Raw genomic sequence first — 18365 nt, 5'->3', positions numbered from 1 at the left:
CTTGCTCAGGCTGGTTTTGAACTCCTGACCTTGAGCAATCCACCCGCCTCGGCCTCCCAGAGAGCTAGGATTACAGGCGTGAGCCACCTCGCCCGGCCTTCTACCTCCTCTTTAAGGTCAATAAGTCTTAGATTTGCCCTTTTGAGGCTATTTTCTAGATGTTATAAGTGTCCTTTATTCTTTTTCCTATTTTTTCTTCTGACTGTGTATTTTCAAATAGCCTGTCTTCAAGTTAATTCCTTCTTCTGCTTGGTCAATTCTGCTGGCGAGAGACTCTAATGCATCTCTCAGTTTGTCAATTGAATTCTTCAGCTCTATAATTTCTGTTTGATTTTTTTTATTACTTCAATCTCTTTGTTAAATTTCTCTGATAGGGCTCTGAATTCCTTCTGTTTGTTTTCTTGAAGTTCAGTGAGCTTCTTCAGGACAGTTATTTTGAATTCTTTGCCTGAAAGGTCACAGATCTCCATCACTCCGGGATTGCTCACTGGTATTATTTTATTTATTTATTTGTTTGTTTATTTATTTATTCATTTATTTTGTCAGGTCATGTGTTCTTGGATGTTCTTGGTGCTTATGGATGCATGTTTGTCAATGTCTGGGCATTGAAGAGTTTCGTATTTATTTTAATCTTCACAGTCCAAGCTTGTTTGAACCCATCCTCTTTGAGAAGTCTTTCCAGATTTTCAAAGGGAATTGAGTATTGTGATCTAAGACTTTGGTCACTGAAGCTCTATCAGCACTAGGTGTGCCCCAAGCTAAGTAATGCTGTGACTCTTGTAGAATCCTGGTGGTACTTCTTTGGTGGACTTGGGTAAGATACAGAAAATTCCCTGGATTACCTAGCAAAGTCTCTAACTCTCATCCTTCATGCTCTGTGCTGTGCTGCTGGAGTAGGGAGAGGAGTTATGTGGTCACTCCCTTATTGCCACCAGCAGTAGCTCACACCTGAAGCCAGCCCAGTCTCACACAAAGCCCATAGTGGCTATTTTCTGGCTACTTCTGATGTTCACTTAAAGCCAAAGGCTCTTTAGTCAGCAGGTGATGAATCCTACCAGGACTGGGCAACATGTTTCCTTTGGGCCTAGAATGGATCCAGAAATGCCATCCAGGAACTAAGGCCTGGAGTCAGGGCTTCAGGAGTCTGCCTGGTACTTTATTTTACTGTGGCCAAGCTCCTATCCAAGTTGCAAAACAAAGTCCTGTGAACTCTTCCTTTTCCTTTTCCCAAGTGGAAGAAGATGCTCCCTGTGCTGCAATGCCTGGAGTTGAGGGAAGAGTGACAAGGGCACTGGCTTCACTGCCAGCACTGATGTCTCACTGGGTTATGTGTACCCCAAGGCCACTGGCTGTGAGCCAGCATAGGCACAGGAATTACCCAGGGATTGCAGCCCTTGTGCCTCAACTGCCTTACAATTTTAGTCCAGGTCCCACGCTCCCTTTGTCTGCTGGTTGTGGGGTAGCCAGAACTTAGATTTTTGGTGGAGGATTTCTCTCTGTCTGGGCTGGTCTAAATACTCCCTTCCTGGGCACTGGCAGAGCTCTGCCCTGTGCTGTGTTCCCCTGTGCCAGGGTGGCCAGGGTGTTTCAATGCAAAGTCCCACAATCACTTTACTTTTCCTCTCCTGAGCAGAGAGTTTCTCTCTCCCCTGGATGTAGGGGTACTGCCAGGGGATGTAAACTTTTTCCACATGGCGGTGGTGTAGGCAATGCAAAATTGTCTTTTCTGCCCTCTGGAGTGCCTCTTTCCTTGATGTAATGTTAAAACCAGGTAGTATGATCACTCATCTAATTTTTGGTTCTTTGGAATGTGCTTGCTTGTGTGGATCATTGTCAAATTGGTGTTCATGCGGAGGGACGATTGCTGGAAGTTTCCATTCAACCATCTTGCTCTCCTACCCCTCCAACATATTGTTTTGAAGTGTATATACATTGTGGAATGACTAAGTCTAGATAATTACCATATGTATCACCTTACATAATTATCATTTTGTGGTGGGAATACTTTATTGTACAACAAGGTGATATAATTAACAATATAGTGTATTCTTGGAAAATGCTAAGAGAGTGAGCGTAGTGTCCTCCAGGTGATTCTGATGTATGCTCATGTTTGAGAACCACTGCTATAAAACCTTCTTTGTCTTATGTATGGGACAACAATGTCCCCCAGTGGCCAAAAACATGTACAATATTTTTCAGTAATTATGTTTGTACACAGTGTTTAAAATAATTCCCAAAGACAATTTTCACTACATTGGTAAGTGGGCTTGAAACTCAGTCCCAAAATTCATGTGTGCAAGAAATGTTTATTTCTTCTTTTTATTTTTAATTTAATTAAACTCAAACTGAGAATCAGCCCCACTGGATTGGTAGGAAACTAATTCTTACTCCATATCACAATAGCCTTATCTCCTAGGACTCAACCAGAATCTAAGAGGCTTACATGGTGGTCGGGAAATGGGAGCAGTTTCTTGACTTGCGAGTTTGTCATGGTCTTTGGTGGATTCCTTATTATCCAAACTAAAATGGATCTTTGAGATCTGTATCCCACACTCAGCCCTGGTGGGTGTACCATGCACCCATTTCTCTGAGGTTTTGGCTCCTTCTGGGTTCACTACTACAGATCAACCACTGGATCCCTAAAAATTATGGGACCTTATTGGTTTTTGTCCTTGTCCCAGTTTCTAGGAACTGCTCTTCACTCTGTCTCTTTGCTTTTAAGGTGCTGTCCTGTGGAATCTTCTGAGATGATAAAAATATCCTATATCTATGCTGTCCAATTCAGTAACCACTAGCCACATGTGGCTACTGAACATTTGAAATGTGGCAAGTGTAACTGATTAATTTATAATTTCCTCCAATTTTAATTAATTTTAATATAAATTTAAACAGCCTCATGTGGCAAGTGGCTATCTTATTAGGCAGCACGGTTCTAAAGGGTTTTGCTTCCACTCTGCTGCAAAAGTACTAATGGCTTAGCTATCTACTTGAAGTAAAGAGAATGAAAATTATGGAGAGCAAGACAAAACAGGGTCTCTAAAATATTCTCTTGTGGTGACTATAGGGTGTTCACCATACTCTTCTGCAACTTTTCTATACGTTTCAATATTCCCAGTGTAAAAGTTTGAGGACGAAAACATACTGCCACAAATTAAAGCACATTTATAAATGGATTTAGGAACAGGGATCCTGACATGTGAGCTCCAGCCGTTTTCATTCTGCTAATTCAGACAAACAGAAGGGCTGATGAAAAGGTTCCAGTGCATAAAAAAGCAGGAATTGGATTAAAAGAAAGCCTGGACACTTCAGGGTGAGAAAAAAAAATCTTCTCAGCTGTTGCAGGGAAATAATCCCTGCCTCTAGGCATGGGGAGGATTCCCTTCCTGAAGGAGATAGAGTCTGGGTGCCATCACGAGGGCAGAAGGAAGCTGCGTTCATCAATGTGAAGTGAAACTCTGATGAGATTTCTTAGAGATAAGCATTTATGGATTCCTGGGCGGGAGCCCCTGCCGCTGCCCGGGGGCAGCCAGCCCGGCCGCCGAGACGTCTGTAGTACATGCTCCCGCACTTGCACAGTGGCCGGCAGGTAGACCAGGCCATCCTCTCGGAGGAGGACCGAGTCGTCGTCATTCGGTTCGGGCACGACTGGGACCCCACTTGTGAAAATGGACGAGGTTCTGTACGGCATAGCTGAGAAGAAATGGCAGGTAACGGGGTCTTCCTCATCTTGGTACGAGCCCCGTTTGGATACCCAGCTGTTTTAAAGTGAAAAATGTTGCAGTTATTTATCTTGCGGATACAACAGAAGTACCTGACTTCAACAAAATGAATGAGTTATATGATCCATGCACCGTCATGCTTTTCTTCAGGAACAGGCACATCATGATTGACTTGGGCACCGGCAACAACAGGATTAACTGGGCCGTGGAGGACAAGCAGGTGGGCATCATAGAGACTGTGTACCGCGGGGCCCGCAAAGGCCGCGGCCTGGTCGTGTCTCCCAAGGACTCCTCCACCAAATACAGATACTGAGCACCGGAGCCGCAGTCTGTGGACACATGTGGAGCTGCTTCCATGTGGAGATGTTTCAAATTATTTAAAGCCTTTGGAAAAGTACAGGAAGCTCAAGGGCTGGAGGATCGCTGAGATACGACTACAGGGCCTTAACTAGCTGGAATAAACACGCTGTGATAGCAGTCATAATTGTGCTTACGAAACTTCATGTATAGATTAACTGATTTTGGGAGTCAAAGTGAATTCTTATCTTTACCTTTGGAGTGAGATTAAGGTGGTTACCCTATGAGGCTCTTGTATTTCTTTCCTTTTTTTTTTTTTTTTTCTTTTTTTTGAGTCAAGGTCTCACTGTGTTGCCCTGCCTGGAGTCATCATAGCTCACTGCAGCCTCCAACCCCTGGGCTAATTAATCGAGCTTCAGCCTCCCAAGTAGCTGGGACACAGCAGGCATGCACCACCACAGCTGGTTAATTTTGTTTTCTGTAGAGATGGGGTCTTGCTATTGCGTAGGTATTGTCCAGGCTGGTCTCAAACTCCTAGCCTCAAGTGATCATCCCACCTTGGTCTCCCAAAGTCCTGGATTACAGCTGTGAGCCACTGCACCTGGCTGGTTTATTGTTACTGTTGAAACATAAGGAATACTTAAAAATGAGTGAAACCCATTTTTTATATAAATATACAAATGAGTGTATGCTTTTTAAATTGATTTAATATTCAAATGAAAATCTATAGTTTAATCTTTTGTGTTAGTTTTCCCATGTATAAAATATGGAAAATCATATTACAGTGAGGGGTTGGTGAAAAAAATCCATATGACTTCAAGTACTAGGCATACAACACATTCAATATGACACTCCTAATTTTTCTCCAAATAAGGTAAAACACAAAGCCAGTAAGCACATTAAAAGATACTGAGCATCATTGCCTATTAGAGAAATGCAAATCAAAACCAAAATGAGATACCACTTCACACCCACTAGGGTCACTAGAATCAAAAAGTCAGATTATAACAAGTGTCGGTGAGGATGTAGAGAAATTAGAACCCTCACTCAGTGCTGGGGGGAATATAAGATGGTCCAGCCCATTGGGAAATGGGCAGTCTGGTCCTCAGAAAGTTGATCATGTTGGTACCATTTGATCAGCAATCTCAATCCTAGGTGAACATCCAAGAGGACTGAACACATGTCCACACAGAAACTTGTATATGGCTGCATTCTTCATGTAGCCAAAAATGTGGAAACCCTCAAGAGATGGATGGAAAAACAAAATGTGATCCCTCCATACAATGAAATATTCAATTGTGAAAAGAAATGAAGTACTGATACATACATGTTAAAATGTGGATGAACCTTGAAAACAGGCTAAGTGAAAGAAACCAGTCAGTCTATATTGTATGATCCCACTTATATGGAATGTCTAGTATAGACAAATCCACAGAGACAGTAGATTAGTGGTGGTTAAGACTGAGAGGGAGGGGGAATGAGGTGTAGCCATTGGGCACAGGGTTTTTTTTTTTTTTTAGATGATTAAAATGTTTATGATTGTGTTGATGGTCGCACAATCCTGAATATATAAAAAACCATTGAATTGTATATTTTAATTGGGGAAAAAAAAGAATTTATCTCTGTCCTAATTTCTTAGAGATAAAGAAGTCAAATTGGCAGAAGGAGAGGTATTTGGGGCAAGAAGTTGGACCAACAGGCTGAGAAGAGGGAGAAAGTGTGGCTACCACCAAAATATGCCACTTTGGCATAGGATTATCTTGAGCTAAAAGCACATGAAATACAGCAGATGCAAAAGGGCACTCTAATCTCCCCTTTTCTTCCTGCAAACAAGGAATGAAAAACTTTCATGTGAAATATGTCCTCCCTGTACGAGGAGAAAAGAAACATTCTTTGATAGGGAGTCATAGCCAAGAAAATTCTGTACAAACAGACCTTGTAAAAATAATTCTTATCTTCTGTTAATCTCCACACATAGTTCAATTATTTTTCATAATTGCCTCTCTTCATTCAACCTAGCCTAAAGGCATTTTGCTTTTGCTGTTTCTTGGGGTCTTCATTTGCCTAGGAAGGCTCCTAAGTTACATGAAACTTACATTAAATACATTTGTATGCTTTTCTCCTGTTAATGTCTCAGGCCAAATTAATTCTCAGGCCCTGCCAAAGACTCTAAGAAAGTAGAGGTAAATCTTTGCCTTCCCCGTAGTTAATTCAGTAGTGCAGTGGTATCATATATTTGCTACTAATAAACAAATGCTGAAATGGATGTAGGCAAGGGAGAAGCCAATGAAAAAAGGCAGGTAAAGGAAGATCAGTGCGAAAACTTAGATACAACATATCTAAAGAAGATTATATCAGAGCATAACAGTCTTCATAATTTCAATTCTACTGAACATAAATTTGCTGTTTGCTCCTTTAATTTTGCAGACTCAACATTTTACATTAATGTGCAATTGCCTCAAGTTAAGACCTAATTTTTCTCAAACTTAAGACAAAAATTAGAATGGAGCTTTAGTTATCTCATATTAAAAAGTAATAAAGTATCTAGAAGGAGGTAGTGTGAATTTGACATTGAGTACAATTTTCCATATGTGAACTTGGACATAAGTACTCTCTGTCTTATTAATGTACTCTCCATCTTACTATCAGACCAAGCAGAGAGGAAGGAGTTATCACTATTCTTTGTACTTATTCTATAAACCAGAAAAAGATTCTTTAAAGAAGCAAAAGGAAACATAGATGGCATCATGTCTGAAGATGTTTTGTATATCACAGTTATAAACACTTAAATAATTCATTCTTTCTATTTCAAAAGAATAGTGTCTTTTTAAATATATGTTTCGGTGTCTTCTCTCTCCTACTTTTGCATAAATAAAATGTAAAGATCTAACCAGGCAAACCAAGAAAAAATAACTCTCCTAGTAAATCTATGTTACGACATTCGACTAGAAACATTCACTACATCTCATAATTCCGGTGAATAGGAGGTGAGTTTACTATTATCAGAAGTTCTTAGCCATCAGATATTTAAGCTGCTGGGGTATTTTTAGAGAAAAACAAAGTATAATACAGTAGTCTAAAAGAAGTAAATTATAGGAATTGATTCAAAGGATTCTCTGGACTATAACAATTGATGTGAACTGATACATTAATCCGTAAAGCTTGGCAGAGAGACCCAATTTAGTCTCGTTTCATTGCACTTTCTAAAACAGCTATTAATTTATTGTAGTTGCAACTTACTGTAATTTATTCATTTCCTTTTGTGAATATTTGTTCAATGTCTCCCTTTTGTGAATTCAATGTCTGTCTAACTCTACTAGACTTTAAAGTTTAGGAGAGTAAGGACAAGAATTTTTCTCTGCCATAAACACTCATTAAATGTTTGGTGAATGAATGAATAACTGATTAAACAAAACATTGTTAGAACTCAGATCACTTTCTCAACTCTCACCGTAGTGAGTGCCATTGAGCAAAAGAAACGTAAAAGGCAAGTGACTGACCTCTATCTTCTTCTCCCTAACTTAATTGAATAAAAATGAAGACTTTTAAAGAGATAAGTTATGCCAATTGTCTTAATTTTTTTTGGTATCAGTAGCCTCTTCATTTCATACACTATACAAAAGCACGGTACATTTGTACTGTGTTATTTGGAAAAGAAAATAATCATTGATAGCAAAGGCTGGATCCTAATCCCAGGGAGGTAAAATGGCTTCCTCCATACTTAAACAGCTCTTTGGTTAAGGAGCTTTCCTATAAATGTGCTATAACTTTTACACAGTGTGTTTCAATTTATAAAATACTTTCACATAATCTCTTTTAATCTATAGATTGACAAAGAAAATATTACACTACCTATTTATAATTAGCCATTACAAATACATAAACTAAAGCAGAGAAAAGTTAATGATTTGCCCAAAGTTGCAAAGTTATTAAGAGACAGAACCTTAATTCAAACTCAGCAATTCTGGCTTTAGTTAACCTTCTAACTTTTCCATGATGTTGCCTGAACTATGTGATGCTTTATTTGGATTTCATACTTCTTTAACATCTATGTATCTTGTTTCAACTTTATAGTAATAACCTGTTAGAAGAAAACCCTAGATAAATTAAATTTAGTGGTTTATTTGAGCAAAGAAATGATTCATGAATCAGGCAGCACCCAAAACCAATAAAGATTCAAAGAGCTCCACCAAGCAACCTGGGCAGGCAGTAATTATGGACAGGAAACGGAAATTACATACAGAAATAGCCTGATCCTTAGATATTTCCTTTCAGATGAATTTTTACTTGCAACCAAAAGTCGCAGTTCAAGATTATATCAGGTTATTAATTATGGAGTGTCCGATTTCCTTACGTACTAAGTTTGACAGCTGGTATCTCTGACATTTCACTTTAACACTTCTTGTTTTATTTTTATTGTGAAGATACATCCTCATTCTTTCAAATGGACATTTTGGCTTATGATTATCTTTCAAATTTTTTTAGAGAAAATTTTGTGAAACCATGGATAGATAAGAATAGTGTTATTTTTGAATATGGGTTCCATCATGGAACCAGTGCAGCACAGACAGCTCAAAATATCAACGAAGTGTTTGGGAAGGATGTAGCTAATGAACACATAGAATATCCGTGGTTTGAGAAGGTCCATTCTGGTGGTTTTAATCCTGAAAATGAGCCATGTGGGTGACCTGAAACCAAGGTGGATAACAATGAACTGAAATGATGAGCTGTAGTGGAAGCGAGTCCATTTCAACCCATGCGTGAATTAGCAGCAAGGTGTGACATTACTATTCCAGCAATATTGGACCATTTGAAACAAATTAGCAAGGTAAAGAAGCTGGATAGTTGGGTACCTGATCAATTAAATGAGTATCAGAAGAGAAATTGTTTCGAAGCTTGCCTTTCTTTGCTCTCAGGACATAAAGGGGAACCATTTCTACACTGTATTGTTACATGTGATGAAAAATGAATTCTTTTTGACAATCACACACATTCGGCACAATGGTTGGATAAAGATGAAGTGCCAAAACACAGTCCAAAAGTGAATATTCATCAAAAAAAGCTATTGGTGTCTGTTTGGTGGTCCAGTGCTGGTATTATCCGGTATAGCTTCATGAAACCTGGTCAGTCGATTACAGCAGATGTCTAGTGCAACCAATCGGACAGAATGATAAGGATGCCTGTGATTAAGCAGTCAAAATTGGTCAATAGGGACAGGCCAATCCTCTTGCAAAACCACATTTCACAAAAACAACACTGCTCAAACTACAGAAGCTGGACTTGGAAACTCTTTGTCATCCACCATATTCACCAGACCTAGCACCAACTGACCACCACTTCTTCCAAGCTTTCGAGCACTTCTTGCAAGGAAAACTATTCAATTCTCAATAAGATGTGTAGAACTCCTTTCACAATTTCATCATCATTCACCCTCCAGGCTTCTTCGCTGCTGGTATAAGCAAGCTACCATTAAGATGGAAAAACTGTGTTGATAGTTTAGGTGTATAATTTGATTAATTGTACTGCATCTTGTTTGACATATAATAAACTAAACTTTTGATTCAAAATCGGACATTTTATATTTCATGACCTAATATGTTTTAATGAGTGCCTTGGCCCTTGGTATTCTCTGCTGCCTTCCAAGTGCAGATAAATCCACAGCTTTGAAAACCATACTAGCAGATAGTACCAGTTGCCCATCACCACAGATGTTTTAGCTGGACTATGAATGTTGAAAAGAAAAATCAGTGCTCATGAAAATATGTGCTGAATTGGGTGGAATGCACATTAAAGGGAAATCAATGAGAAATAATGCCTTGCCCTAAAGCCTAGGATAGCAGCTACCCTTTCTCTCAAGACTGTCGTTACGTGGGAAAAAAAGTTAATTGTTCATAAACTCCTTAAGAAACTTAAAACCTGAAAAAGGCAACTACATGTCATGTGAATTAAAGTAAGATAATTAATACTAGGATCAAAATTGGGAATCCATGTAAAAGATTCGACAAAGCTCATTTAAACCTTATGTATTATTTTTAAAAACTCTTTAAGCAGAAGTAGAAATTTTCTTACTCCACTATATTTCAGTGCAATTCTCTCTGAACTGAAGAAATCTATTAGCAGGTGACAGAGTTGCCTGATGGGTGCAAACACAAAAGTTTGCATTGGGATTAATTTTATTCTCAGCTTGAAATCAACAGTATCATTCAAAATACGCACTCACAAAGTTTAACTTATTTGTTCCTCTTATCAGGCCTGGTAAAACAAACAAACAAACAAACAAACAAACAAACAAACAAACAAACAAACAAACACGGGCTAATATGCATTCTAACAAGCAAAAGATTGCAGCAATGCCTGCAAATAAGATGGGTCCAAGAAGGTCTTCGCGTTTGTGTGAAGCACTTGTGATTTTTCTGCGCCACCTGGTGGCCACAATGCAACCACCACACGTGAAAGTGAAGCGCTTTCCCTGGCCTGGTGGAGTCTCGCAGCTAGCCGCATTGCGGGATCGGCCCCTACACAAACGTGCGGCAGACGAGCCAGCGGTGGGAAACAGACTTGCCCTTCTTCCGGACTTCCTCCTCCATTTCCTTTATTCCATACCTTCAGGCCTGCCCACCCACCGTCCTCCGAGAGCCGTTTCCCTAGCGGACTTCCTTTTCCAGCTCCACCATTCGGTCGCGCCCCTTTCCCCCGCTGGGTCCTCCAGGGTCGCCTTCGCAGCCCTCCCTGGAGGCCCCCCGCCGGCGCCCGGGGTCCGCCTCCCGCAATCCCTGCCGCAAGGGACCGCCCCCTCCCGCCGGCAGCCAATGGCGGCGCGGCTCCGCCCCGCCCCGCCCCTCCCGCCGCGTCCCGGAGCTCTGGCGGGGTTGGGGCCGCGGCCGGGTCCTGAGCCCCTGAGTCTCCCGCGGGCTGAGGCGAGCACACGCCCCGCTCCCAGCGGCCCGGCCTCGGGGGAGCCATGGACCCGGAGGTGCTGAAGGTGAGCGGGCGGGCGGGCGGCGCCCGGACGGGTTCTTTTGGGGGGTGGCGATGGGCTGGGGGGCGTGGAGAGCTCGGGCGGACCTCGCGAGGCCGCCGTTCCCCTGCTGGGCCTTCGCCGCCCTGGTTCGTGGGTGTCGCCGGCCCCGCAGCGAGGACCGGTGGCCCGCCTCACCTGGTCCGCCTCCGCGGGCCCTGCCTTGGAATCCGGAGGTCTGGGGCAGCCCTCCCGGCGTGCTGCTTTCTGAATGGTCGTTAGTGTGCTTGTCCCCACTCAGGTTGGTGTGCTTATTTTTGCTTTTGCATCATGTTTGTTAGGGAAGCTTTGGTAACTAACATACGACGTGCGATTTTTAGGGACTCACATCAAACTATTAGTAGTGTCAGCTCCACAGTTGGACAGGAAGATTATATGAAACCAGTTAAAGACATGAGACTTCAAAAACAAGGAGTCTTTATTTTAGGGTGATGGTCTTCTTTATTTATCACTGATTCATCCATTTAGCCAATATTAATGGCGGGCCACTTAAGAAATGATGCTTTAAAAGAATTAAAGACATGAGGCTTGAAAATAAAAGTTTTCTTTTCAGATGATGGTCTTCTCCATTCAGTCCTTCAGCAAGTATTTATGAAGGGCTTACTATATGTCCACGAGAGCTGGAGATGTCAGTGAGCAAAACCGAACAGCCCCTGCCTTCACAGATTTTAGTCTATTGCTGGAGAAAAACCTTAATTCAGTTCATTCAGTAATGCTTCTGTGTGTCCAGCACTATTGCAAGCACAGAAGACACTGCAACAATAAAGCTTAAGAAAGACCCTTCCAGTCTTGAAGCTTACATTTGAGTAGGAGTCAGACAATAAGTAGGCAAATAAAATGTACCCTGTGAGATGTTAAGTGGATGGAGGACAATTTGGCAGTGCAGGAGGGTAGGGAGTGCTAGAGTGTCGTTTGCTTTTTTGCCTGAATTTTTACCTTATCCTTCTGTCAAGCTATTCTCCCATCCCCTTCAAGTTTTTCATCCCCTTGAATTTGTCTCTTGCACTGTCACCCAAATGAACTCTTTAATACAAACACTTTCATGCTAAAAAATGTGGCTTCTCATCACTTAGACTTAAGCATCAAGTTCAAGTCCTTAATATAAGGCTCTTCTTCACCCTCCCTTCCTCTCCAGCATCATCTTCTAGTACTCCTTGTCTTTAGTTAAGCCTGGGGAGCAGGGAATGGCAAACTTTCACTACAAAGGACCAGATAGTACATATTTTAGGCTTTGTGGGCCATATGGTCTCTGTCACATCTACTCAGCTGTTGTGTTTTAAAAGCAGCCATAGACAATACTTAAATGAATGAACATGGTTGTGTTCCAGTAAAACTTTATGAACACTAAAATTTAACTTTCATATAATTTTCACATTATGAAATATATTTTTCTTTTTTTTTTCCAACTGCTTGAAAATGTAAAAACCATTCTTAGATCACTGGCTGTACAAAAATAGGCAGCAAGCCAGATATGGCCCTCAGACTGTACTTTGCCAACCCCTGCTCTAGAATATGAAGTGGCTTTCAGTGATTTCCATCACCACTTCCATCCCAAGGGACCACTGATGGTTTTTTTGTGTGTGTGTGTGTTGTCACAGTTCCTCTGATTGTCTTGCTCCTATGCCTGACTAACTCCTGTACCTCCCTCAAAATCATGAAAGGCAAATAGGAAAAGTGTGTGTGTGTATGTAGGGAGAGTGAGGGGTTTGCAATTTAAGAGTCAGCTCTGAAGTCCTCCCCAAGAATCTTTCCTTAATTTTACTCTTCTATCCTCCCCTCACCCCACCTCAGGTACCAGAGCTGTCTAAGTGTTGTTATCCTACATTCCCAGAGCAATTTATAAGCTCTTTTCTTGCATTTACTACATTGTATTTCAGTTGGTGTTTAAATTAGTCTCATCTGTAAAACGTAAGCTTTTCTGAGGCAGAAACCATGTCTTACTTACCTTTACATTCACAGTAGCCCGGTGCCTGGCACTAGTAGGTGGTCAGTAAATGTCTGTTGGACTGAACAGCCTAACATGAACCAAGGCAGTGGCAATAGGTATGTTTAGTGGGAGCTAGACTAGAGAAATAGAAAAAACTACTGACACGTGAAACTTAGGGGGAAGGGAAATTTTCATGCTGCAATTTGTGGCTTGGGTGGCAGGTGGCAAATAGAAATACGAATCTGGAGCTTAGATGAGAAGTCTTGGTTAGACACATTGCTTTTTATTCCATCAACATACGGGATTCAGAGGAACTTTTTTTTCTTTTCAGAACAGGACTTTTATACTGTATCTTAATTAGTCCTCACAACAACCTGTAAATTATTAACAGCATTTCACAAATGAGCAGACCGAGGTTTCGAAGATGGATCAGAGATATACAACCAAGTCTTTTCACTTTTAAATCCATGTCCTTTTTATGATAATGCCTGTAGGAGGATTATAGGGCCAAGTGATACTAAATGCTAGACAGAATTCAAATAGGATGATATTAATATTAAAAGTGCCCTTAATTGTGGCAAAGTAAGAGGTTATTTGCGACCTTAGGGCAGTGGGGCATTGGAGGAGAACTGCACTTTACTGAAGTGAGCTGTGGAGGTCTGGGAGATGGGTATGGATCATACTTTCAAGAAATGTGGCTAAGACGAAGAATAGAGAGCAATAACCACAAGGAGGAAAGCAGAGTAAAAGCTGGAGAGAATATTTGCCTCGCTGATCTAGAGAGAAGGACATGAACTGGAGTCTTCCAGAAACAATAGATTGTAGAACTGAGCTGTCTAGACACTCTTAGGCGTCAACCCTGTCAATTAGCACTTTATCCATATTTCCCACTCATGCTGAATGAGCTACAGTCAGGGTAGGGGGTTATGAGATGTCTCAAATTGGTTTCTGTAGGTGAATCAAGGGTATGACAATGATGGTGGAAGTGTGGCTTCCCTCTTTGATTAGGTCAGCAACCAATCTTTAGATAGATCCTGAGGAAAATGGTATAAAGCACAGACCCAATTAATCAGAATTTAGTAGGTCCTGATAGTAGTTTTCTGTCTTGTAAATCAAAATAATATAATTTTGAAAAAAGCTTAATGATAATCATTTTCATTGAAGAACAGTTTAGATCATTTGTTCTTTTATTTGTTGCAGAACTCACATCTAAAACACGTAAAATGATGTTTGACAGATTGCTGAGTTTAATTTGTCATTACTTCATAATGCCATAATAAAAAAAATTATGTATTTTAAGAGGCAGATTTTGTTTTTAAGAAATCTGGTTTGGCAATGGAAGCCTCTTGTCTTTTTTAAAAAAAATTCTTGGTTTTGGTGTATTTTTCTGTTTTCTAGAACCTTCAAGAAAACGTGGGTAAAGGAAAAGAAAGTAGCCTGATTTCAATAGTTAAAAAATTTAGGAGAAAAGATTGGAATTATTAGAAAACATTGAATTATTTCACTAATTTTGTTTTTATTCTGTTCTATACTCCTTCTTATTGAGTACTAGCCATTAACACCATTTCAAGAACTGGGAAGAAAAAAATATCACATTATCTAAGTTTTAGATTATTCCATGTTTTACATTAACATCTGCTTCTTAGAGTATTTCAGAGCACTGATATCCTTTTATAATATCTTGTCATTATTTCTTTCTAGACTTTGATTAATTACTACTGTAAAGAGAGATATTTCCGTCATATATTACTTGCTGCCAGTGAAGGAATCAAGAGATATGGCAGTGACCCAGTCTTCAGGTTTTTTCATGCCTATGGTATATTAATGGAAGGTATGTGCTAGTTATTAAACATATTCCATCAGTTTTAAATTCTTGCTTTGCACTATGAACAATTTTTCATTTCATAATCTTGATTTTCAGGTAAAGTTCAAGAAGCTCTTCGAGAATTTGAGGCTCTTAAAAATAAACAAGATGTATCCCTTTGTTCTCTCCTTGCGCTGATCTATGCCCATAAAATGAGTCCTAATCCAGGTATAGTATTTAAGTATAATGCTTATGACAATTTTTCCTATTTAGTTCATTTTGATTTTTCTCAATTATACCATTCAGTCTCATCATACTATATTATATATAGGTGCTATTTATATCATGTTTTATCTTCCTGAGAAGAGTGTAAATTCATCAGGCATAAGAAACATGTCTATACTACTTTCATATTTCTTATATACTATGGCAGAGGTTTTATTAGTACATAGCAATTGTTTGAGTTAACTTAAAGGTGAACATATATTTAGCAATTGTTATGGAAAAACAGGACAGCCAAAGAACAGGTGCTATATATACATAAATAGCTTTGCAGCAGCCAACTTACAACTTGTTATGTGCAAATATATAGCTATATGCAGTTTATTTCTTCTATATATTAAGTTTCTTGAAGGCCTCTATACCCTGCATGGGGGCTAGCTCTTGGAAGATATTCAGTAAATTTTTATTTAGTGGTAGGTTTGGAAATATGATTAGGTTATAGAAGGAACCTTATGCATAAACCAGCAATTAAAATTGTGTGAACTATCTTAGTGTGTAGTTAACTTAATGGCTAAGACCAGAATAATATCAAAATTACAGGTAATGAAGAAGAAATAGCATTATATTGTTTCATATGTATTCAGTAACAGCTAATAGGATTATAAATATAGAATCTGGTACAAATAATTAGATAATAGTCAAATGTCATAGTATGGTTTCTTAAATATTAGAAAACACTTTTTTCTTAAAGTATCACATGCCTCCTTCACTCCATGTACACATGTACAAATCAATAGTAAATAAACACATTTAACAGTTATGTGCTCACTTTCTACAAGAAATTATACCAAAAATAGTTAGAAGATATGAAAGAATTGTAATAAGTGATCCATGTGATCCATGTGATGTCAGGTTATAATCTAGTTGAGAAAACAAAATGTAAAAACCACAAAGATTAAATTCTACTGTTACTATAAGTGATAAAAGATGAAACAAGTCCATAATTAATTGAAATTGATGTATACTATTAATCCACAAGAGTGGGCTGGAACAGCTTTGTGAAAGGTTAGAACTTAATCTGATTTATGAAGGGCAGGTAGAATTTCATATGAACAGTATTGGCCAGATAGGAGAAACTGATGGGCAAATACGTGGATGTGGTTCAGGATTAGGCTCTCCTGTGGATCTCCTTTCTCTGTGCTCCAGTGGGAATCTTGTTTAGCTAGAGCAGAGGATTTGCATAAGAGAGCTGTAGTCAGTTAAGTCTAAATAAAAGAAATTAGTACAAAATATTTTCTTTCTATAATCAGGTTTTCATTTAATTGGTTATTCCCAGCAGTTATTCCCAACATTTCTGTTGGGAAATGTTATTTCCAATACACTGAAAAGGTGTAGACAGAAATATTGTTTAGAGACACCTGAACTCTGATTCCACTTTATGCCATGGATGATGCCAAATGGACTTGAGCTCTAGTAGGGGCCCCGATGTCTGTAAATATTGCCAAGGAAAGGCCTACATTGTTAGTGTACATTCTTCCTGAATGTTCACGTAAGCCCTGATTGTAAAGAGACTTAGGCTGAGATCTGGCAGTAGCCAACTTCATGCAGATAGTGTCACAGTTAACTGAGACCCCATTAGGGACTTGATGGAAATCTGGGCTAAAAAGTATAATGCTTGCTCCTTTCCTGCTCTGATGAGTTCTTTTCTGTTTCTACATCGTGGCTATTTAATGAAAATTTTTGAAGGGACTATGGGGGGAAGGTAGGGAGGATGGAAAAGGATCTTCATGCCAAGCAATCTGTATCCCCACAGAAACAATTTTGTTTCTTTGACTCACAAAGCTGTGCCTTGATAGTTCCACATTTAAATTTATGTTATAAGAGTCGAAGGGAAGAATCACTTATCTTTTTCCTTGGTAGCCATTTCCAGAAAGGTAGAACAGTTGGACTCAACACCCTCAACTTTGATAGTGCTTCTTCCTTATTGCATGACTAGTCCCAATTCTGATTCAATCCAGAATTTGGATATGATTGACATTTGTATCCTAACCAGATACTTATATATAATAGATTTAATATAAGTGAACAGAGTTATTAGAAGGAGGCCATCTGTTTAAGAGAGTAGCCAAGCAGTCAGTGTTAAGCTATGTAAGTAATAGTAATTATGCTACCTTTTCACTGGCCCGTGAGAGTAGCCTTGCATGTTTATATATTTTAGAATTAGACTTGAGTGTCAGGTAATTTGAGTACTAGTACTGGACCTGTTCCTAGTAATTGCATTATTTGAGAATCATTACAAATTTTTACAAGTTTTATTATAAAAAAATATTAGCATATATAAATAACGTTTCTATGTTGGCACAGACATAAACTATATAGCTGTACTTTGCATTACAGTGATTGTTAACCACATGTGGCATTTAGGCACTTGAAATGTAGCTAGTTTGAGGAACTGAATTTTAAATTTTATTTAATTGTAATTTTTTAATTTAAAACTGATACTTGATTCAGTTACTAGAAAACTTACATTTAGAACAACTTGAGTCTGTGAATCTGCTTTTCAGTGATAAGTTTTATGAAATCTAACTATAAATCAAGTATTTCTGAAGAAAACTTAGCATCTTAATTGAGATATGTTATAAATATAAAATATACACCAGATTTTAAAAAGTTAGTAAGAAAAAAGGAATGCCAAGTATCTCCATAATTTTTATATCAACTATGTATTGAAATGATATTTCAGATATATTGGATTAAATAAAACATTAAGACTAATTTTACTTATTTGTTTTATTTCCTTGGTAGGGCTCTAGAAAATTTTAAATTTCATATGTGGCTTGCATTTTACTTCTATTAGTTCTACTATAGAGAGAAAAATGAAATTATCTGTGTTGTTAATTATCTGACCCATTATAAACACTTGATCCAGAACTTAATTTCCACTTAATGTCATTTTTCCCTCCCAGATAGAGAAGCTATTCTGGAAGCAGATGCCAGGCTGAAGGACCAACGTAAAGGAGCTGGACAAAGAGCTTTATACCATGCAGGCTTATTTTTATGGCACATTGGTCGCCATGAGAAGGCGAGAGAATATATTGACAGAATGATCAAAATGTCAGATGGTAGTAAAGAGGTAGCTGTTTTTCTTATTTTGAAGTAGTAATGTTAAAGGAAGCTTATGTTATCAATATATTCAATAGTGTTTGCAGTTTAGCTCTTTGTTATTGTCTACTGTATTCTCACTTTGTAAATAACAGCTTTATTTTAATATTATATTGTAAAATAGGGATCCTCTAAGGTTGTTTTTATACTGTTAATACTTGAAAAGAGCCCTCCCTGGTTCCTTCCCTCTCCTTTTCTCTTTTGCCTTCATCCTCC

At 38.9% G+C, this 18365-nt stretch overlaps 1 protein-coding gene and 1 pseudogene across 2 annotated transcripts in view; both read left to right on the top strand.

Annotated features, from left to right (window-relative positions):
* Window positions 1-3589: 3589 nt before the first annotated feature.
* Window positions 3590-4203, top strand: LOC105867220 (thioredoxin-like protein 4A pseudogene; annotated as a pseudogene).
* A 6644-nt stretch (window positions 4204-10847) lies between these two features.
* The window catches only part of TTC21B (tetratricopeptide repeat domain 21B), a 74438-nt gene continuing 66920 nt past the window's right edge, over window positions 10848-18365 (top strand). The window contains exons 1-4 of one of the 2 annotated variants that reach the window (XM_012761172.2): window positions 10848-10998; window positions 14663-14792; window positions 14883-14993; window positions 17954-18120. In XM_012761172.2, the coding sequence (XP_012616626.2) occupies window positions 10978-10998; window positions 14663-14792; window positions 14883-14993; window positions 17954-18120 (429 nt within the window). In that variant the 5' untranslated portion in view covers window positions 10848-10977. Of the gene's footprint in view, window positions 10999-14662; window positions 14793-14882; window positions 14994-17953; window positions 18121-18365 lie in introns of those variants that run through there. The other variant, XM_076005616.1, reaches the window with a different exon arrangement.

The sequence above is a fragment of the Microcebus murinus genome, chromosome 8, assembly GCF_040939455.1.
Source record: "Microcebus murinus isolate Inina chromosome 8, M.murinus_Inina_mat1.0, whole genome shotgun sequence".
In the NCBI taxonomy this organism is placed as follows: Eukaryota; Metazoa; Chordata; class Mammalia; order Primates; family Cheirogaleidae; genus Microcebus; species Microcebus murinus.
The sequence above is the reverse complement of the archived record's forward strand: the minus strand, read 5'-3'. Positions and strand labels throughout refer to the sequence as shown.